At 35.8% G+C, this 22,236-nt stretch overlaps 1 protein-coding gene across 12 annotated transcripts in view; it reads right to left on the reverse strand.

Moving 5' to 3' along the window:
• Nucleotides 1-22,236, reverse strand: part of FUT8 (fucosyltransferase 8) — a 331,654-nt gene that overhangs the window by 46,917 nt on the left and 262,501 nt on the right. For all 12 annotated transcript variants that reach the window (XM_023232574.3, XM_023232591.2, XM_023232599.2 and 9 more), the window contains one exon: nt 20,929-21,166. In XM_023232574.3, coding sequence (XP_023088342.1) covers nt 20,929-21,166 — 238 coding nt within the window. The remainder of the gene's footprint in view (nt 1-20,928; nt 21,167-22,236) is intronic.

Below are 22,236 nucleotides of genomic sequence, written 5' to 3' on the forward strand. Positions count from 1 at the left end.
CCTGGCCAGTTGTAAATATATATTGCAAGCTCTGGGGCAACCACTAAAAGAAGTTATAATTGATATGCTAAGACATAATAAAAACTGGAATCATTATAAAATGGTCCATTAAAACCAGAGAAGGCAGAAAACCAGAGGAAGATAAAGGAAACAAAAATAGGGCAACAAATAGGAAACAGCCACAATTACAGAAACAATCCAACTATATCAATAATTGCTTTAAAAGTAAATAGCCCAAAATATACCAGTTAGGAGACAGAGACTGTTCAAATGGATTTAAAAAAAAAATAGAAGCAAGACCCAACTACATGTTAGGTACAAAAACCCACTTTAAATATGAAGATATACACAGAGGTTAAAAGTAAAAGGTTGGAGAAAAAAATACCATGCTAACACAAATCAAAATAAAGCTAGAGTAGCTCTATGAATTTCAGATAAAGTAGACTTCAGAGCAAGGAAAATTATCAGCAATATTTTACCTGAGCTCTGATATTAAAAAACAAAGTTTAAAAAAAAAAAAGAACAAAAATCAAATTATCAGCAATAAACGGCATGATATAATGATAGAGGGTTAATTATTGAAGAAGACACAACTATCTCTAATATGTATAATGCACCTAACAACTGACTGTCAAAATATATAAAGTAAAAACTTACAGAATTGTAACGAGAATATACAAATTCACTATTATACTTGGAGACTTCAATAGCTGTCTATCAGTAATTGACATAACCAGCAGGGAGAATATTGGTGAAGATATAGTTGAACTGAGCAGCACCATCAATCTAAATGATTTATAGAATACTTCATCTGGCCACAATAGAATGCACATTCTGCTCAAGTTCACAGGGAACATTTCACCAAGATAAACAATATTCTGGCCTGCAAAACATACCTTAACAAATTTAAAAGAACAGATATCATACAAAGTATGCTCTCAGACCACAATGGAATTAACTAGAAATCATTAACAAAAAGATAGCTGAAGCACTTTGTGTTATTTATAACACAAGAATCGAAGAAATGTCAAGAAATAAAAAATATTTTAAACTAAATGAAAACAAAACATTAAAATTCATGGAACATTGCAGAAGTGGTACTTAAATGTAAATTCATAGCACTGAATACATATAATGAAAAGGAATAAAAAGCTAAACCCAATTATCTAACTTTCCATAATAGTAAACTAGAAAAAAGTACAAATAAAATCCAAAGGAAGCAGAAGAAATCAATGAAACTGAAAATAGAAAAACAACAGAGAAAATTAACAAACTGTAAAGCTAGTTCTTTGAAAATGTCAGTAAGATGAGTAAACTCCTAGTGAGGCTAATCGAGAAAGAAGGGGAGAAGACCCAAATTACTAATATTAGAAATAAAAGACAGGCCACAACAACTAATCACATGGACATTAAAATGATAATAAAGGAATATTATGGATAACACTATATCCACAAATTTGACAGCTAACATGAATTGAACCAATTATTTGAAAGATCCAATCTACCAAAATTCACACAAGGAGAATTTGGTAATCTGAATAGGTCTCTATATTGATCAAATAAACCGAATAAACAATAATTTTCCAAAACAGAAAGTACCACACTCAAATTGTTTCACTGGTGAATTCTACCAAACATTTAAGGAACAAATGATGCCAATTCTGTGTAATCTCTTCCAGAAAATAGAAACAGAAGGAATCCTTCCTAAATCATTCTATGAGGCTAACATTACACTGATACCAAAACCACATAAAGACATCACAAGAAAGGAAACAAACTAATAGCTCTCATTAATGTAGATGCAAAATCCTCAACAAAATATTAGCAAATCAAACCTAACAATGTATAAAAAGAATTATACACCATGACCAATTGGAATTTATTTCAGACATCCAGTGTTAGTTCATCATTGAAAAGTCAATTACGATAGTCCATCAAATCAACAAGCTAAAGAAGAGAAATAATTTAATAATATCAATAGATACAAGAAAAGTAGTCCACCAAATCCAATACCTATTCCTGATTAAAAACTCTAAGCAAGAAAAAACATCTACAAACAACCTACAGCTAACAAACTGCATAATGGTGAGAAACTTGATACCTGCTTCCTAAGTTGGGAACAACACAAGGATGGCCCCTCTCACCGTTCCTATGTAACACTAAAAACAAAAGAAGCCAGTCAGTAGTGGAAGTCAATGGAATAAGACAAAAGAAAGAAAGAAAAGGTACACAGATTGGGGAGGAAGACATTATTTTTGTTTACAGATGACATGGCCATTTATGTAGGAAATCCCAAGAGTTGGCAACTCACCCCTGTCCCTGCCAACCCCCACCCTCCCCCCCAAAAAAAAACAGCCAAAAAAACCCTGCTGGAACTAATAAGTAACTATATCAAGGTTGTAGGATACAAGGTTGATATGCAAAAGTCAAATGTGCCTGGCGCAGTGGCTTACGCCTGTAATCCCAACACTTTGGGAGGCCAAGGTGGGTGGATCACCTGAAGTCAGGAGTTTGAGACCAGCCTGGCCAACAGGGTGAAACTGCATCCCTACTAAAAATATGAAAATCAGCTGGGTGTGGTGGCACACGCCTGTAATCCTAGCTACTCGGGAGGCTGAGGCAGGAGAATCAGCTTGCACCCAGGAGGCAGAGGTTGCAGTGAGCCAAGATCACGCCACTACACTCCCATCTCAGTGACAGAGCGAGACTCTGTCTCAAAACACACACACACACACACACACACACACACACACACACACACACACACAAAGAGAGCATTCTACTAAATCTAAGGCCTTTTTAGTTCAACTGAAAGGCCATATGAAGAAATCGTTTTAATTAAAGCATGAGTCACAGGTTACCTAAGACTTCTCAACCTGGAAAGAAACTTGTTCTGTTTGAATGGACAGAATAACGGTCCTTCAATATAGATGTTTTCAAGTTTGTAACTAAGAATTTTCTGGTTAATATTGACATAAAGGTTCTAATTTGGTAAAACTGGAAATACAGCTTCTCTAAAGTTCTCTTTCATGGTAAATAGATACATAAAATTTGCCCTCTTAAAAAACAGTTTCTTGTTCTTTGCTAATTGATGAACTTTTAAGACTTAAAATAAATCAAACTGACAAGCTCCTCTCCCTACCTGTATTTGATGGCATTTTCAATTCTTTGACAAAAATCAATCATTGTAGAGACTGTTCTTAACAACAACAAAAAAAACTCTTAACACTAACAACTTTAATCTTTTATTGAGAATGGCTTTAATGTAATAATATGGCATATCCATTAATAGGTTTCAACTATTAACCTACCTAAGTAGCTTTCAGGAACCATAGTTCCATGATAATGTGTGCTTTCTTTCATTTCAGCAGAGATTTATTTCATATTGAACTTATTTTAAAAAGAATCGATTCAAGAACAGGTGTCTCAGGCTAGATTTGGTATTGCATAAGTAAGCTTTGTGTTAGAGGACGATAAGAATAAATTTAAAATTTTAATTGAACAATTCCAGGCACCAGAGGCAAACTTAAAGCTTAAAATGCTAAATAAAGCTAGCTGCCAAAAAGGGCAAGCTGGAGGTTACAGCTGCAACAAAAATATAAAATCTCTCCATTTCTGCGGTGTCTTCTCCACATGGTAGACTGTGGCCTCTGCTCATCATTTCTGGTGGCCTCTGTTCACCATTTCTCTACTCTGGAGTTGTGAGAGGCATCTGAACCAGAGCAACTCCAACTTAAATAGGGGCTGGGTAAAATTAGACTAAGACCTACTGGGCTGCATTCCCAGGAGGTTAGGCATTCTAAATCACAGTCTTAAGAGAGAAGGTCAGCATAAGATACTGGTCATAAAGACCTTGCTGATGAAACAACTTGCATAAAGAAGCCGGGCAAAACCCACCAAAACCAAGATGGTGAGGAAAGTGACCTCTGGTGATCCTCACTGCTCATTATATGCTAATTATAATACATTAGCATGCTAAGAGGCACTCCCACCAGCATCACTGACAGTTTACAAATGCCATGACAACATCATAAAGTTACCCTATATGGTCTAAAATGGGAAGGAACCCTCAGTTCCGTGAACTGCCCATCCCTTTCCCAGAAAATTCATGAACAATCTACCTTCTGTTTAGCATATAACAAGAAATAATCATAAAAATGGGCAACCAGCAGCCCTCAGGGCTGCTCTTCCTATGGAGTAGCCATTCTTTATTCCTTTACTTTCCTAATAAACTTGCTTTCACTTTACTCTATGGACTTGCCCCAAACTGTTGCATGAGATCCAAGAACCCTCTCTTGGGGTCTGGATTGGGACCCCCTTTCCGGTAATAGGGTTAACCTACAATAGCATGGCATAGAACTGTCCAAAGTGAAGGAAAATTAATTTTTTGAATAATTACCATTTCAAACTATCTACAATTACATTTCTTTAAATTAATTTAGAAGAGAGTTGACTGCATTATTCTCACTGTTCGACATGGCCACTGACAGAAAGCAAATTCTTATTTCAGTGATGCCAGGGAAAACTGTCCAAATCTCCTTTTTGAATTAGGAAATGGGGTGGTAATTTGCAAAAATGTGTTGTCTCATACTCCATTGATAAAAGACTGTAAAATAAGTTTTTGTTGTTTTTTTTTTTTAAGTCTGAGCTTTTACCTTCCTATTTCTTTCTGATAGTCACCGGCCTAAATATAGAGAGGAGGCAGGAAAGGAGACAGAGCAAGGGCCTTTAAAAATCCACAGATTCAGGCCCGGCGCGGTGGCTCAAGCCTGTAATCCCAGCACTTTGGGAGGCTGAGACGGGGGCGGATCACGAGGTCAGGAGATCGAGACCATCCTGGCTAACATGGTGAAACCCCATCTCTACTAAAAAAATACAAAAAAAACTAGCCAGGCGAGGTGACGGGCGCCTGTAGTCCCAGCTACTCGGGAGGCTGAGGCAGGAGAATGGTGTAAACCCGGGAGGCGGAGGTTGCAGTGAGCCGATATCCGGCCACTGCACTCCAGCCTGGGCGACAGAGCGAGACTCCGTCTCAAAAAAAAAAAAAAAAAAATTCCACAGATTCAATAACCTTTTTCTGTGAGTTTCTCTTATCTGTGGTCCCAAATACAAAATGGCATTTGATTAATTTAAATTAAACTAATTCAACATGAAACTGGATAACATACTGTTTTACCAAAAAAGCACGTATGAGTCCATTTTCACGATGCTATGAAGACATACTCGAGACTACGTAATTTATAAAGAAATGAGGTTTAATTGACTCAGTTTCACATGGCTAGGGAGGCCTCAGGAAACTAAAAATCATAGTGGAAGGCAAAACAGGCATGTCTTACATGGTTGCAGGTGAGAGAAGTGAGAGAGGGGAAATGCCAGATGAGCTTACCAAGCTCCTGAGAACTCACAATCACAAGAACAGCATGGGGGAAACCGCCCCCATGATTCAATTACCTCCCCTCAGATTCTTTCCTTAACACCTGGGGGTTAGAATTCAAGATGAGGTTTGGGTGGGGACACAAAACTAAACCATATCAAAGCAATAGTTTTAAAATGCTAGTTTGCCCTTGACAATAGATAATATCTTCAAAATACAGCTTTTGGGACCATTTCTTTCCATTATTTTTAAAGAATGATATGAGTAGATAGAGGGTTCAGACTATTTTTCAGCCACAACTCAAAGACTATATTCATATCTTTTGAGACGGATTCTTTCTTCTCTTTTTGTCATTTCTGCATATTCTAAAGACCTACTGGTAATTCATTTCCATGAAACAGAATTGCAAGGCAGTCTTTAATAAAAGATGGCAAATGTAATAATTTACAGATGTGTTTTTTTATGCATCTGTGGTTATTCCTGTTTTCACTCAATTACATAGATAATTCCAATGCTAAAATACAGAGGAATATGTACTGATAAATATTTAAGGGTATATTATAGTTATTATAGAAGTCTTTTTATCAAACTGAAAATGCCATCAAATATATATTTTAATATAATATCAATGCCAACCAAAATATCTGCACCAACGTATAACACAGAAACCAAAGTTGCTACTTATCATTAATGCATATTCTTTTCAGGCTAAGAAAAAGGTTCCAAGAAGAGATTTCATTTATTCAAATGAGAAACATTTAATTTAAATTATATATCCACAACAGAATAGGGAACAGTGATTTGCCCACATACACATTAATTAGTTCAATGATTATCTGTTAATATTAATGATATTCAGAAAAAGAAATAGCTTGAAGCTATTATGAGATTTTTTAAAAAGTCACAAATATAGACATAATATTCATTACTCATACAATGGATGCTATTCTACACAAACTGTAAAATCAGGGAATCTCTATGCCTCCTCTGCTTTTATTTTTGGTGTTTGGAATATTTTTCAATCCACATAAAGTAATTTGTCCTTTTTTCTCTTTGGGAATAAAATTCTTCAATATCCAAATATTTGATTATTTAACTGTCATATTCTAAATTATGCTGACAGAAAATGCATCTCCCAATGTACTTTAATATTTTTCTGTGTGCTTAATTTACAAAATATAAATCATTCATGGTAGTGTTCATTCTATCTTTGGCACTGTTTACAACCAATGGTTGAGTACTAACAATGCCAATCTTATGTCATTTTCTCAATTCAATTAAAAAGTTTCCTAACAAGCAAAGTTTGTCTGTTGACAACTTTTGCCAATTTTCTCCAAAAGCATGGTTTCATTTTTTTCTCCCAAATTAATGCAAATGTATTATAAAATTACATGCTGAATTCCTAAAAATAAGAAACCTGGCCAGGCGTGGTGGCTCACACCTGTAATCCCAGCACTTACGGAGGCCCAGGTGGGCAGATCACGAGGTCAGGAGTTCGAGACCAGCCTGGCCAACATAGTGAAACCCCATCTACACTAAAAATACAAAAAATTAGCTGGGTATGGTGGTGGGCGCCTGTAATTTCAACTACTCGGGAGGCTGAGGCAGGAGAATCACTTGAACCTGGGAGGCGGAGGTTGCAGTGAGCCGAGACAGTGCCATTGCACTCCAGCCTGGGCAACAAGAGTAAAACTCCGTCTCAAAAAATAAATAAATAAATAAATAAATACATAAATACATAAATTGCAATTACTGTGAATGTAAACATTGGTTTTCAGTTTTGCCAATCCAATGACAGCTAAGACGGAATACAAAATGCAAGGTTTATTTAATTAAAGCACTATCGTTTTCACATTTTTACAGGCTAAAAAATACTTGCACTGAAGCACCCTCTATCAGATTTGTTTTTGATTCACCTGAAAAATACAAGATAACTATCAGAACCAATTTTTTATTCATAACTGACTAAAGGGTAAACTAAGAAGCAGATGTTTTGATGCACTCTTCTACATAATTCAGCAAATAAGAGGTAGAAGGAGAAATAATGCCCAGGAGTTTTGGTATCCTGGAATGTCACGGGCAAGTATTTTAATCATCACCTGTCAAGTACTCCAGGTGTGCAGATTTGTATACCTAAGATTTCTGGTCACTTTACAACTTTTTCAAAAGCAGTTCAAATGCCATTTCTTCTAAGTTTTCTGGCTGGAATGACTACAACCTCCAATCCCTTTGGGTTCCTTTTTTTTTTTTCTGAGACAGGGTCTTGCTCTATTGTCCAGGCTGGAGTGCAATAGCATGATCCTAATTCACTGTAGCTTTGAACTCCTGGGCTCATGCAATCCTACCTCAGCTTCCCAAGTAGCTGGGACTACAGGCATGTGCCACCATGCCCAGCTAATTTAAAAAAAAAATTTTTTAAGAGCCCAGGTCTCACTATGTTGATGAGCTGGTCTTAAACTCCTAGTCTGAAGTGATCCTCCTGCATCAACCTCCCAAAGTGTTGGGATTACAAGCGTGAGCCACCATGCCCGGGGCCTTTGGGATTCTTGTTTAAATCTTAGTAATAACATCACTAACCAAATTTTGCCTCATGAGGCAGACTTTTAAAATGTTTGTGTTTATTTCCTATTTGGATTGGGAGCTTCTGGAGTTACAGGGACTCTCTTTAACCATCTTGAGGTTGGCAAACATGTTCTGTAAAGGGCCAGATAGTAAATATTTTAGGCTCTGCAGGCCACATATGTCTCTGTCACATCTTCTTTTTAAAACAACCTGTTAAAAATATAGCAAGCCTTACAAAACCAGGCTGTGGGTGTTGTAGTTTGCTGATCCCTGAGCACAATATTGAAAGGTCAGATTTTGAAGTCAGACTGGGTTTCTGTATCTTAGTGGCTGTACTACCTCTGGAAAGTTACTTACCTATATAAAATGTGGATAATAAGGGTTATTGTGAGTATTAAATGAGATAATATATGTAATGTTCTTAGCACAGTAACACAGTATGGTTCACTAAATATTAGCTACTACTGTAATGTGATCACAATCATAGTGCCTGAACTGAGCAGTACTCAATATGTTTACTGACTCAAAGATATCCAAAAAGATACTCACATGTACACATACAACTGAGATTTTATAAAGAAAATGCCTTAATTGGTCTATAGTTTTAAATGCAAACGTATTTTTTAACTAAGTTATTTTCAGTTTTACTGAAAACATTAGAAATAAAAATCTTTAAAGTCTTAATATTAGGATAATTTTAACCAATGCAAAAAATGAAGGTAAGGTTCCACCATAATAAAGCCTGTAAGAAACCAAGAGGATTAATTCTAGTGAAATTTTGTTATAAACAACAATAAGGCCATCACATTTTAAAAACATTCTTCAAACATTTCCATGCCTATTACTTCATTTGCTCTTCACCAGAAACCTTTGCATCACGTAGATAAGGCGGTATGTTCTTTATTTGATAGATTCAGAAGGAGATTAAAATTTTTCAAGAACCATTCTGCTTATCATAGACAATTCAATTTAAAAAAACTGAGGAGCAAGTATTGGCCAGTATTAGGCAATGAGGAGACAAAAATAAATAGGACACACTTCTTAAAGAACTCACAATATAGTCAAAGAAACATGTAAACAAACTGTTTAAATACAGTGAAAACATTGGGTCAATTGGAGGGAAATATCACAAAGGGAATGATACTAAAAGATAAATAGGATTTCATGGGATGAAGTGGAGGAAATATATTCTCTAGAGAGAAAGAATTACATGTTCCCAGTATAGCAGTAAAAGTACACAAAACTTTCATTTCAAGGAATACATTTGTAGGTGGACTAGTGAATTATGGAGTGCAGGGCACATTTTGAAAAGCAGGCTGTTTATGTGAAGGGGCTTATATCCTATATTCTAAGCAAGGAGTTTTATATACTAAGCAGCCCTGGAAGGCTTAAGAAAGGACTGAAAGTCATATTTGGTTTTGAAAATATCATTCTGGGCCGGGCGCGGTGGCTCAAGCCTGTAATCCCAGCACTTTGGGAGGCCGAGACGGGCGGATCACGAGGTCAGGAGTTCGAGACCATCCTGGCTAACACGGTGAAACCCCGTCTCTACTAAAAAATACAAAAAGTTAGCCTGGCGAGGTGGCTGGTGCCTGTAGTCCCAGCTACTCGGGAGGCTGAGGCAGGAGAATGGCATAAACCCGGGAGGTGGAGCTTGCAGTGAGCTGAGATCCAGCCACTGCACTACAGCCCGGGCGACAGAGCGAGACTCCGTCTCAAAAAAAAAAAAAAAAAAAAAAGAAAATATCATTCTGATGGCACTGTGGAAGACAGATTAAAAGGAGATGGATTCTGAGAGCAGAGGAGATATTGAAATAATTTTTCCATAGAGGGAATGGGCATATGTAGGCAAGTTAAAGAAATGGATACTTTCCTATGACCTAACAATACCACTTCTATGCACATGTACAGCTTTCTAATCAACATGCTGTGAAATATTTGATGGCTGATAAAAATTTAAAGTGTAAGGATAGACATAAATAGAGCAGCTAAACAGGATGGAGAAACCAGAAATAGATCCATATATTACTGATTGATTTTAGGCAAAGACACCAAGGCAATTCAAATAGGAAAAGTTTTCAACAGATAAGGTTGGAACAACTGAATAAAAATATGGAAAACAATGGCCTTAACCCTTATGCGACACGTGAAAATTAACACTAGAGGGATCATAGACATATATGCAAAAGCTAAAACTATAAAGTTTCTGGAAGAAAACATAAGAGAATATCTTTAGGTGATCTATCTTCTGCCACTGGCACTCCTGGTTCTCAAGCCTTCAGACTCGAACTGGAATCTACACCATCAGCCCTCCAGCTCTCTGTCTGGCCTTTTAACTATAATACAGTACTGGCTTTCCTGGGTCTCCAGCTTGCAGATGGCAGATGGTGGAGATTCTCAGACTTGATAATTATGTGAGCTAATGATAAGGTACTGATCTTATAATAAATCTTTCAGGCTCCATCTCACTATATATCCTATTGGTTCAGTTTGTCTGAAGAACCCTGACTAATACAGTGGGCCATGTAGTCTCTGTTGCAACCATTCAACTCTGCCACTGTGGTGTAAAAGCAGCCACAGACAACACACTAACTAACTAATGGGCATGAATATATTCTAATAAAACCATATTTACAAAAATAGGGGGCTAAATTTGGTCTGAGGACCATAGTTTGTCAAGCCCTTTTTTAGAGAATAAGATTTTATATGTAACACGCTGTCAGAGACTTCTGTAGCTTTGCCACCATCCCCCAGATGATAATATGGGCAGTAAAAATAATTTTTACATATAGTATAATGTGATAAAGTTTGTAAGCACTGCCCTAGGAAAATTAATATATATGCACAAACAGATATGCATAAAGATACTCACTGTCACTGTTTATAATGGCAAAAACTTGAAATAATTTATATGTTCATCAATGAGTCAATATATAAATCATGATACAGATGTACAAAAATTACAATAGTTGAATCAACTCAATCAACTCAATTTCCATTATTAATGCATACATAAAACAAATGGGTGCCTCTAAGATGGTCATTTATGACAGGCTATAAAATAATAATCTTCCCTCTGAAATAGAGACATCATATAACTTTTAAAATGTAGATATCATATTCTGAATTCAATCTAGGTATTATATTTCCAAAGAACGCAGAAAGATTGCTGTATAGATTCTAATATCTCAGTTTGGGTGGCCCCATGGTTGGTACTGGATCTAATCTAGAAAAGAAGAACATATAGCATAATGCCTATTTTTGCCAATGCCATATTATTATTAATTCTAAATTATATGGATCAAGATTTGCCAGATGTAGCAGCAGAGGCAGCTATTTAACCTACTCCCCAACTCCTACACTTGATTTCAGTGAACACAGCAAGATGGACAGTGGCAGCAAAGAAAGAAAAATACTGGTGATTTACTCATTCATCAACTACTTTTTTCACTATGCCTTAAAATCCCACTGAAGTGTTCTAGTTCATTCCTAGCCAGAACCTAGATGCACTAGATTCTCCCAGAATAATAGCTTCAAATATAATATACAAGACCCCAAACCTAGAGAGGACAGGATCATACTACAGTGCTTCAATACTACATTTTTGGTTGCTTACATAATCTCTGCTGGTCTGACATTATGTAGCTCCTTCTATTTAATAGAGAGGTACCAAAGGGATGTTTTCTCAGTCAAAGGCCCTCACTTTTATGTATTTCTAATATTCAGATCCTTAGGATTTGTACAATTCCATTGCTAGTGTTAAGAAAAAAAAGACTTTTAACTGAAAAACCCCTCTCTACTTTTAGGTAAAAGTTACTTGGAAATTCCCACCTGGGGTATGTTCAGATTCCTAAGCGTTAGCTCCCACAGAGTGTAGAGCCTTCCCAGGGGCCTATTTTTGCTTCTCTTAGTATTATACACATATTAGAGCTCCAAGACAAAATGGTTTATTCCTAGTATCCCCCTTTACTCCCAGCCATCATCCTATCAACTTGCAGACCTTACGAAGACTAACTGAAGACTGTACTGAAGACTATTTTATCAGGAGAGCTCTCTGACTGGAGTCAGTGAAGGCTCTATCTAAGAAGGCAACCCTGTCCCAGAAACTAAGAGAAACCGGTCAGCTCCTTGATTAGGAGCATATTTTTGATGTCTAATCAGTCTAGACACTGAGATTTTTATAGGGCAACCTAAATAAAACCCAACAGAAGTGGAGAATGATCCTCATGTGGGCTGGGGGAGCTAGGGAGTCAAAGCTGGCTCTCCTTGGGAGGATGGCTACACAAAAAGCCATCAAGTAGCTGAGTTTCATTAATGCTGGCTGTTAAAGTTAAAAGAAGTCCTGCTGAAACTCTATAACCCAATTATGCTACCATTATTATTATTTTGCTTTGTTCCCATAAAACTAAAGTGGTAATAATAACATATGGTGATTTATAATATATAAAGCACTGTAAAATATATTATCACTCTGAATGCTCATAACAACTCTGTAAGGCACACAGAACAGGGAGGTTAAGGAACACTATCCAAAGTCACACAGTTAATAACTTCTGACTCCAAATCAATGACACGGATCTGTCCTGGTATATGATGTTCTTCTTCATTCTTTAAGAGCCCAGCTCATGGATCTAGTGAAGTCTCTAATTCCTTCAGCCAGAAACAGTTTTTCAATTCTCTGGTGGCCCACAGGACTTTATACCTCTCTTATGACAGTACCTTTTTCACATTTACAGATGTATGGGTCTCATGATACTCAATGACAAATTCCTGAAGAGTCATCTTTATATTCCCCATGGCATTTAGAAACATTCAAATTTTTACTGAATGACTAATGCACTTCCCTGTTTATGATAGTGATCCATTTTTTAAAGAAACTTTGTAACAAAAACATTATAAATATAAATGTGCCCATTATTTATACCTAATACAGTACTTGTTGGCAGTTGTACTTTTTCAAAAGTAAAGTTAGATATCAAAATCTGAACAAGAATGGTAACTCTAATTGTAATATATCTTTTGGGAAAATAAGTATGACTTATAGTATCACTAGTTGCAATTTCTTGTTTCCAGGGAATATAACCTGAATTAAGTTTAATGGCTACTTATAATAGGAGACTAAACTTAAATTGAATCAAAAGGAGGACCTCTTTAGGAAGAGGTGGAAGACTCAACTCTTAATTATTTTCAATAACTGCTAAGAATATTTTTGATCTTTGTATTCTGGGAAGCAAAACAAAAGAAAGAAGCCCGATACCAAAGTATCATCCTAAGAAGGTGTATGATTCTGTAATCTGCTTCTGACCTTCTGCTAAGGCAACAAAAATGCATGAGGAATAAAGTCTATTACTTAAACACACACACACACACACACACACACAAATATGTCTTTCTTTCCAATGGAACCTAATGTATAAACCACTATAGAACTTTCTTACTGAGCAACATCCTTTTGCAGGGAAAAAAAATTTGTATAATTCCACTAAAGATCACGGACTTTATTATTTCCTATTCCACGAAATTAGCCTACAATTTATATAACCCTGAGAAAGGGAGACAAAGAAATTATAGATTCACATCATACTCAGAGCTCTGGCATATAAAACTAACCAAAAGGGATAGGATGCATTCTTGAATTTCTTCAAAAATTTCAACAATTACCTTGTTTATAGAATCACTCTAATGTGATCCACATGTTTTAAGCAAATAAGACTCTGTTATCAAAATGCTACTAAAAGACTGCAATTTTCTTTTTCTACACTTTGATGTTTGAGTTGAAGGTCAACTGTGACTGAGACTCAAAGATTCACATAAGTATGTCTGAGGAAAACAGAAAAACCCAAATATTTACAAAAGGAAGAAAGGAAGGCAAGGAGGGAAGGAAGAAGCAAGGAAGGAGGGGGGGTGAATCAGGCGACTGACTACTAGCTCCTATTAGAAGAAAGATTATTTACTTCGTAATCTAGCTCCACTAGAATGTTTAAAACACGACTCAATTTGTAATAATTTATGCCAAACCTTTAAGGAATACACCTATCATAATAGGTATGTCAGTACTTATAAAAACATTGATAATTTCTGAGACAGTTATCAAGGCTATGCGGCCCAGACATCCCACAGGAAATTAAGAACACCTGGATTCTATCTCTAGCTCTAACAACCTTTGATAGGTTCTAAATAGACTTTAGGGGATTTTTCAGAAACTTTTCTAATGAAATAGTTTGCCCTCCACAGTGAGGTGGATGCTACTAAATAGGTATTGCTTTTTCCTAAATCACACCTCTTTTTACCTCTGAACTCATTCTGCCAGACCTTTTCTAAAAAGGGGAGAATAAACTGCTAAAAAGATTCATTCGTTCACAGACTTTTTTCAAAACAAAATCTACAGCTTAATAAAAGTGCCTCACACAGTGTGAAGGGTAATGTTTTGAAAATTGGATGGGAATCTGGGGAGAGAGGTTTTATTTGTTTATTACATTTATTTTTTATTCATTTATTTTTTTGAAACAGAGTCTTGCTCTGTCACCCAGGCTGGAGTGCAGTGGCTCCATCTCTGCTCTCTGCAAGCTCCGCCTCTCAGGTTCAAGCGATTCTTCTGTCTCAGCCTCCTGAGTAGCCGGTATTACAAGCTCCCGCCACCACGCCCAGCTAATTTTTTTTTGTAATTTTAGTAGAAATGGGGTTTCACCACATTGGCCAGGCTGGTCTTGAACTCCTGACCTCTGGTGATTGGCCCGCCTCAGCCTTCCAATGTGCTGGGATTACAGGCATGAGCCACCGCGCCCGGCCTCATTTTTTACATTTAATGTGCTCTGGTCAAACGCTTAGCACTGTGTAAATAACCTAGAAGGTAAATAAACTATAAGTGCCTTGCTGCCTTGCTGCCATATGGAGTCTCTGTCAAGGTAAAACAAACAGCTAAAAAAAAACTCATAGAATGGTGTTTCTTAGAATTTTCCACCAAAATGCTAACAGCAGTGGAGGGTAAACTCATACTACTGAGAATATGAAGACTGGCCTCAATCAATGGGCTGGAGTTTGATCAGATTTTCATTTTTATACCATTATAGATCTTGTTTTATTATTTGAAAATGATTTACCAGTAAATAAAATTAATAGTCCAAGAAAATGTACCATGTTTTATCCTGGTAGGTTGCAAATCTCTAATTCACTTTCCCCAGGTTTACTCACAACTCAATTTGAGCACGGGATAAATATGAAAATAAATATCTATAATTGTAAGAGTGTAAGCTCACAAGGGTCAAGGCTATAATGTGGACAAAGTTTCAGTTCCCTATTCCCGTATTTCCTGATGATCTCAATGAGATTTTAATGAGACACCATAGACTTCTATCTCCTCAAGTGGGAAATGAAAGAAGATGTCATGGTGAAAAGCAGTTTGACTTCTTCTGAGACATAAGTATATTCTAACTGGTATTTTAAATTCCTGAAACAAAGATCTTTCTTTCTTTTATGGCCCATAAGTAGTAAAACAAAAAAGTTTTATAGCAGTTCAATCAAAAGTCCTTATGTACCTGCAATTATACTTGTTTAGGTTAATGATTCTAAAAGGAGTCAGGTAAAGGGCAGAGAAACCTACTAGAATCTTGGAGAGGAGACATCTAGCTTTTCAACTATATGTGGTATCAACTCACTCTCCAAATCGCCTCCCTGCACAACCACATCTTTCCTGCAACAAAGCCAGTTTCACTAATTACACAGAATAACCATTACAAGCAAGAGTATACCTTCTATCTCAGGTATGTTGAGATTAAAAAAAATACTTAGAACTGCTGAAGGCTTAAGGTAGCTGCAGAGAGACTATGAGTGGCCCAGAAATTTATTTTGATTAAATGGTGGATTTATTAAGCATAGAGATATTCTGAATGTCTAGAAGTTATTATCAGAAGTTATCTTGCTTCTATGTATTTCTTTCAACTTTTCCATTTAACTTAAAAAAAAATACATATGAAGCTCTTATAAAGGCATGATTTTCATCTCAGAATAAAAGGATAACTTTCCTGTTGATGCAGCTTATAACCTAATAATATATTCCAGGTGGACAGGGAGGTAGGTAATGAGTATCATGAGTTTTTTTAAAGAGCTAAACTGAGGTTCAGAAGCTAAAGTTAATTCACAAAGTTCAGAAAGCTAAAAACAACAGAACTGGATCAGACTCACAGTCCAATATCCTTCCTCTCTCTCAGATCACCTAAACAGAGAAATCAAGACTTTTTGTAGCATAAGCGATCAAAAATAGTAAATGTACTTGTTTTAAGTTTCTATTAATACAATTATCAAAGACTGAAAATACTACTGTAAAAAGACTTAACAGACACATATCTATAGCCTAATACATATATTATACCTGTATATTCTTAATCACATTGTTGCTTAATATCAGTTTATAAACTGGTCTACCTGACGTCAATCATTATAAGGATATAACTTGGTTAGAATATTTAGATGATTCCAATAGACATCTTAGTAGTTTTGTAAAGGTTAAAATATCAGTTTCAAAGGAAAGATTGAAAGTATAATTTCTTTGGGTTCTACTTGCTAAATATTTTCCTTCTGACCTGAGATATTTGAATAAACAGTTTAATAGTTATGAGATAACAAAAAAAGGCACCTGAAATCAACTTCTTATAACTTTGTCTACTCTCTAAACCAAAATCAAAAAAAGAGCTTTGAATCTTGAATTAAAACCTATCAGTTTTAGGGAAGAACAAAAATACACAACCATCAAAATGGAAATCCTATAAGTGATGCTTGTTTTTAAAATGAAACATTAGCTAGTCTCTCAGTATTCAAGCTTTACAATGAACTACTACTACTTCCCCTAGTGACTCCATGTTCTCTTGCCTCTCTTTCTACATATTGTGCCCACTGACAGAAAATTTTCCACCATGTCCCTACCTGGTTGACTCCTACGCATAATTTAGGTCTCAGCTTAAAAATCATTTCTTCCAAAAGAACCCCAAATATGTATTAGATATTTGCTTCAGGATAGTCTTAACTTACCCATATCACCACATTAACACAACATATTTTAATTGCTTATTTAGTTGTCTACCGTTCCCCCTTGACTGCCCTTTACAGGAAAGAGACTGTGTCTGTCTTCATGTAGTCCAGCATAGGTATCTAGCAAACAGCAAATACTTTTATTGAATTACTTTTATTTTAAGGCTGCCGCCACATAAAAAGATGTCAAATAAAACTCGACTAAAACCTTTTGGAAATGAGGCATGGAGAGAAGGTTACCATTCAGTTTAGATAAGTGAATATACCAAATGGTCATCTACCTAGACATGTATTTAAACCAGGCACCTCGCCTCCAGGGCATCAAACTTCATCATATTTATAATTTTTTTTTTACTAGTCATTATTTTCATTTACAAATAAAATTTTTCAATTACATTTATCATATTAAGAATTCAGTTTAACTTATTTATTTTTTAAGATAGTGGGAAAAAGACAAGAGTAGAAAGACAAAACAGTCTAGGTTAACTGTTAGGGGGAATAATTTTTCATTTTTACAAGGAAAAAGTTTGAAGTGAGGAACTGAATTTAAATGGAGTTCTCTATCACTAAACCATCTATTCAATGGTATTTATATAAGCTAGAACTGTATTTTGAAAGCTAGTCATCATATATAGCCTAAAATAGTCAATATCTTTTAAAAAACAAAATTATAAATTGTTGAGGCCAGGCACAGTGGCTCATGCCTATAATCCCAGCAGTTTGGGAGGCTGAGGCGGAAGGACTGCTTGAGATCAGGAGTTTAAGATCAGCCTGGGCAATACAGTGAGACCGTATTTCTAACAAAAAATAAAATAACTAGCTGGGCATGATGGAGCATGCCTGTAGTCCCAGGTGCTGTGGAGGCTGAAGTGAGAGGACTGCTTAAGCCCACAAGTTCGAGGCTGCAGTGAGCTAGGATCATGTCCCTGCACTCCAGCCTGGGTGTCAGAGCAAGACTCTGTCTCTAAAAACAAAACACAACAAAACAAAAATAAATAAATATTGTTGAAAGGTACTTCAAATCATTAAACATAAAGGCAAGATTCCCATGTCGAATTATCACAAGCAATCTACGTGGAAGAATTGGGTCTAGTATGTGTAGTTAGTTCAGGTTGAGGAAACATCTTTTGGTGTAAAAAACTAAATTGATCATTTCATCATCAACCTTAGGACATGTAAACTATTAGGAATAGACATGGCATGTACAGGTGATGGGAAATATTTTGATTACTTTTTACTGGAAGCATCACCTTTAGTATTTTCCTTCACTTAACCATTTTACTTGGTACAAAGGATATAGTTTCACACACAAACATAAAATAATGCAGAAGAAAAATAGACATCAACCTATAATAAGGTATGATATAGCTATGAAATGATCAATGTGCAAACTAATTCCTGCACTGGTGGACAGACGTGAACAAGAATTACTAAATTCCATCTGTAGGGACATCATGTGAAGTTATGTATGAACAATAATAATTTCACAGTAATGGTGACAAAGGAACTATCCCAAGATTTTTTTTACAACTCAGAATGGCAACAGACATAGTTGATTTATAACTAACTAAAGGATTAATGTCAAGGAGCTTATTAAAATTCACTATTTCCTTTAATTCTTGGAAATATGTTCAATAGTTTCTCTAAAGGGTACATATATAATGTAAATAAGCAGACAGAAATCTATGGCAGTTATACTCTTCATAAAAACAAAAATATTCTAACCTTAAAAGAAATCTCTTTTCAGATATAAGATTGGTATCTAAATTATTAAAACTATTTTATTTAATTTCTAGATATTCCAGGTAGTTTCCATGCCTCTAATCATCATTCTGCTAGGTAAAGTGTTTGGTATGGGTTTACTGATAAGGACTTAGATGGGGGGTATGGAGAAGTGAATGTGCTAACCAGAGTTCTGGCATTTATAAGCTGTATAACCCTGGGAAAGTCATTTAGCCTTTACTAGGCCTTTGATTCCAGATGAATAAAGAAAGGATGATTTCTACATCCTCTTTAGCTGTAACATTAAGAAATTCTGAGTGTTTGAAATTCAAGCCATTTAAAATTTTCATACCCTGTGGTTGCCACTACAGACTACAAAATGTACAAGTAAGAATTAAAAATCAAACAAACCAAATAACCACTTGTAGCATACAGGCAGGGCTAAACTGTATATTAAACCTGATAAATCTGGTAACTTCACTTTTCTGACTACCATCCGAAAAGTTTTCTCCCCCTAGAACCAGAGAAGCAAAGTTTGGCCCTACCTATTATTTCCACAATCAAGGAAGTTTAAACTGAACTAAGTCCATGAAACGAAAAAAGTTAGCCACAGTGGGGCTGGCAGAGTTTCTTTTCCTGAATGATAGATTTAGTATCTTCCTAACCTTTATAACCAACCTGTTGGCACTAGCTGTGAAAAGTACAGACCAGATCAGGAGAAGATGAAACTTTAAAACTAAAGCTCAACTAGGTTCTAGATAAAGAGGTTCACCTTAAAATCTGAAGTGAGTTAAAAATAAAAAACCAGTTGATATATAAAATGAGGCTTCTACCCTACAGAAGACAAAAATCACAAAATACTTTTAATCCATACAGGACCTCTTGCAGAGCAACTCAAAAGTATTTTATAGAAAGTACTCAATTAAGTTTCATGACACTTCTGCAGAGTCAGATATTACTGATTTTTTTTCAAAGGAGGCAAAAGAAATGAAGGAACCAAAGTTACTTTGCTGATGACATAGCTCCCTATTTTGTATCTAGTGTTGTAGCTTGTGAAAAAAGGTGCTTAGCCCCATAATAAATGATATTAACTGAAATGCCTCAGTTTTTTGAAAAATGTTGAAATTCCCACAAGATGTGAGTGCAGAGGATATGTATTGTCTTGCTTAGCATTTATCCTGATTACTTAATTCAGTATTTGTCACAAGTACTTAATTCAGTATTTGTCACTGTAGGCACACTGTAGGCACTGTAGGCACATTTGTTTAATGAATAAAGGCTATTCATAGTAGCTAAAAATTACTAGATATGAGTTCATATATCAGGTAGTAAGTGCATTACATATATTATTTCATTTAACCTAGCAACAATTCAATAAAGTAAATTATTACTCTTCATTTTACTGATAAGGAAACTAAGACCTAGGTTAAGTAACTTGTCCAAGATTACAAAACAATAAAGCCACAATTTAAACAAGGTAGCCCAACTTTAGATCTTAAAGATCATGATTGTAGAAGGAAAAGCACTAGACTAGCAGTAAGAAACTCTTTTCTATATTCCACACCATCACCACTTCCTTGGAGAGAAAGGAAATTTCTTAGTGATCTATCTGCTTATAATGCCTAGTATAGTACCTTAGTCACATTACTATTAATTAAATGTTTCCTGAATACAATTAAAATCACACAAGTTAGGCTTCATTTGAAGATAAAGTTACCAGCAAGGTCCACCTCAGTGGTTCTCAAAGCACGGTCCCTAAACCTAAAACTTTTGTCAGAAATTAAAACTCTCAGGCTGCACCCCATACCTTCCTTATCAGAAAATGGAGTTTTATGAAGACTTCTAGGTGATTCTCATGCATGTTCATGCTACTCATATATAGTAGTCCATATAAACTGGACTACTTTATATGATGATTATTTCATATTAAAATGAGTTCAATAATGTGAAATCATCCTACAGAGTGAAAGGCACATCATTATAATTAAAATATTAAATTATGCTCCCTGAAAAAAACTCAGTGATTTTGCTAAATTCACATAAAAATGAGCATCAGAAATGAAATACATAATAAAATACTTTTAAAATAAAATACCGTTCTTCTAGATTTTATCTGGATAATGTATAGTATTCATGGATCCAAAGGAAAAGACGAGTATGTTCCATGAAGGTCTACCTAGAAATCTAATAATCTGGTAATTGAGTGAATCAGCCCAGAGATCTCATATGCTGCACAAGCTCCTTACCTGACCAGTGTCCAGTGGAGATGCCAGATCTGTCTGTGCATGTCTCACTTACAGGCCTGAATACAGTCTCCCATCCACCAGTAGCATAGCGCCAATTCTGAGATTCCAAGATGAGTGTTCGCTGTGTGCCATATGCAATCATGAAGCAGTAGACCACATGATGGAGTTGACAGCCATAGCCACAGCCTTTGTTGATATTACACACCAGCTTCTTGGCTTTGCTGCAGTCCTTGGGATTCTGTCAGGGAGAAAGAGAAACAAAAATAAAGATAAGTTGTACAGAGAGGTCAATTTCTCTCTCTCTTTTTTTTTTTTTTTTTTTGCTTTCAGCTTCAGGGGCACGTGTGCAGGTTTGTTCTATAAATTGTATGTCGTGGGGGTTTGGTATACAGCCCAAGTAATCAGCATAGTAAGTGACATGTGGTTTTTTGATCTTCACCCTCCTCCCACCTTTCACCCTCAAGTAGGCCCCAATGTCTACAATTCTCTTGTGTCCATATGTACTCAATATTTAGCTCTCACTTTTAATAAGAATATGAAGTGTTTGGTTTTCTGTTCCCGCATTAGTTTGCTTAGGATAGTGACCTCCAGCTCCATCCATGTTGCTGCAAAGGACATGGTCTCATTCTTTTTTAAGGCTTCATACTATTCCATGATATATATGTGCCACATCTTTTTCCTAGTCTACCACTGATGGGCAACTGGGTTTATTCCACGTCTTTGCAATTGCAAATAGTGCTGTGATTAACATATAAGTGCATGTGTCTTTATAGCAGAATAATTTATATTCCTTTGGTTATATACCCAATAATGGGATTGCTGGGTCAAATGGTAGCTCTCTGAGTTCTTTGAGAAACTGCCAAACTACTTTCCAATGGTTGAACTAATTTACATTTCCATTGGCAACGTATAAATGCCCCTTTTCTCTGCAGCCTTACCAGCATGTTATTTTTTGTCTTTTTAATAACAACATTCTGACTGTTATCTCATTCTGATGGTGTATCACTGTGATTCTGATTTGCATTTCTCTAATGATTAGTGATGTTTCATACTTATTTAACTGTGTATATGTCTTTTGAAAAGTGTCTGTCATGTCCTTTGCCTTTTTAATAATGTTGCTTTTTGCTTGTTAATTTAAGTTCCTTATAGATTCTAGATATTAGACCTTTCATGGCTTGCAAATATTTTCTCCCATTCTGTTGGTTGTCTGTTTACTCTGTTGATAATTTCTTTTGCTGTTCAGAAGCTCTTTAATTAGGTTCCATTTGCCAATTTTTGTTTCTGTTGCAACTGCTTTTGGTGTCTTCA

The sequence above is a fragment of the Piliocolobus tephrosceles genome, chromosome 6 (genome assembly GCF_002776525.5).
Source record: "Piliocolobus tephrosceles isolate RC106 chromosome 6, ASM277652v3, whole genome shotgun sequence".
In the NCBI taxonomy this organism is placed as follows: Eukaryota; Metazoa; Chordata; class Mammalia; order Primates; family Cercopithecidae; genus Piliocolobus; species Piliocolobus tephrosceles.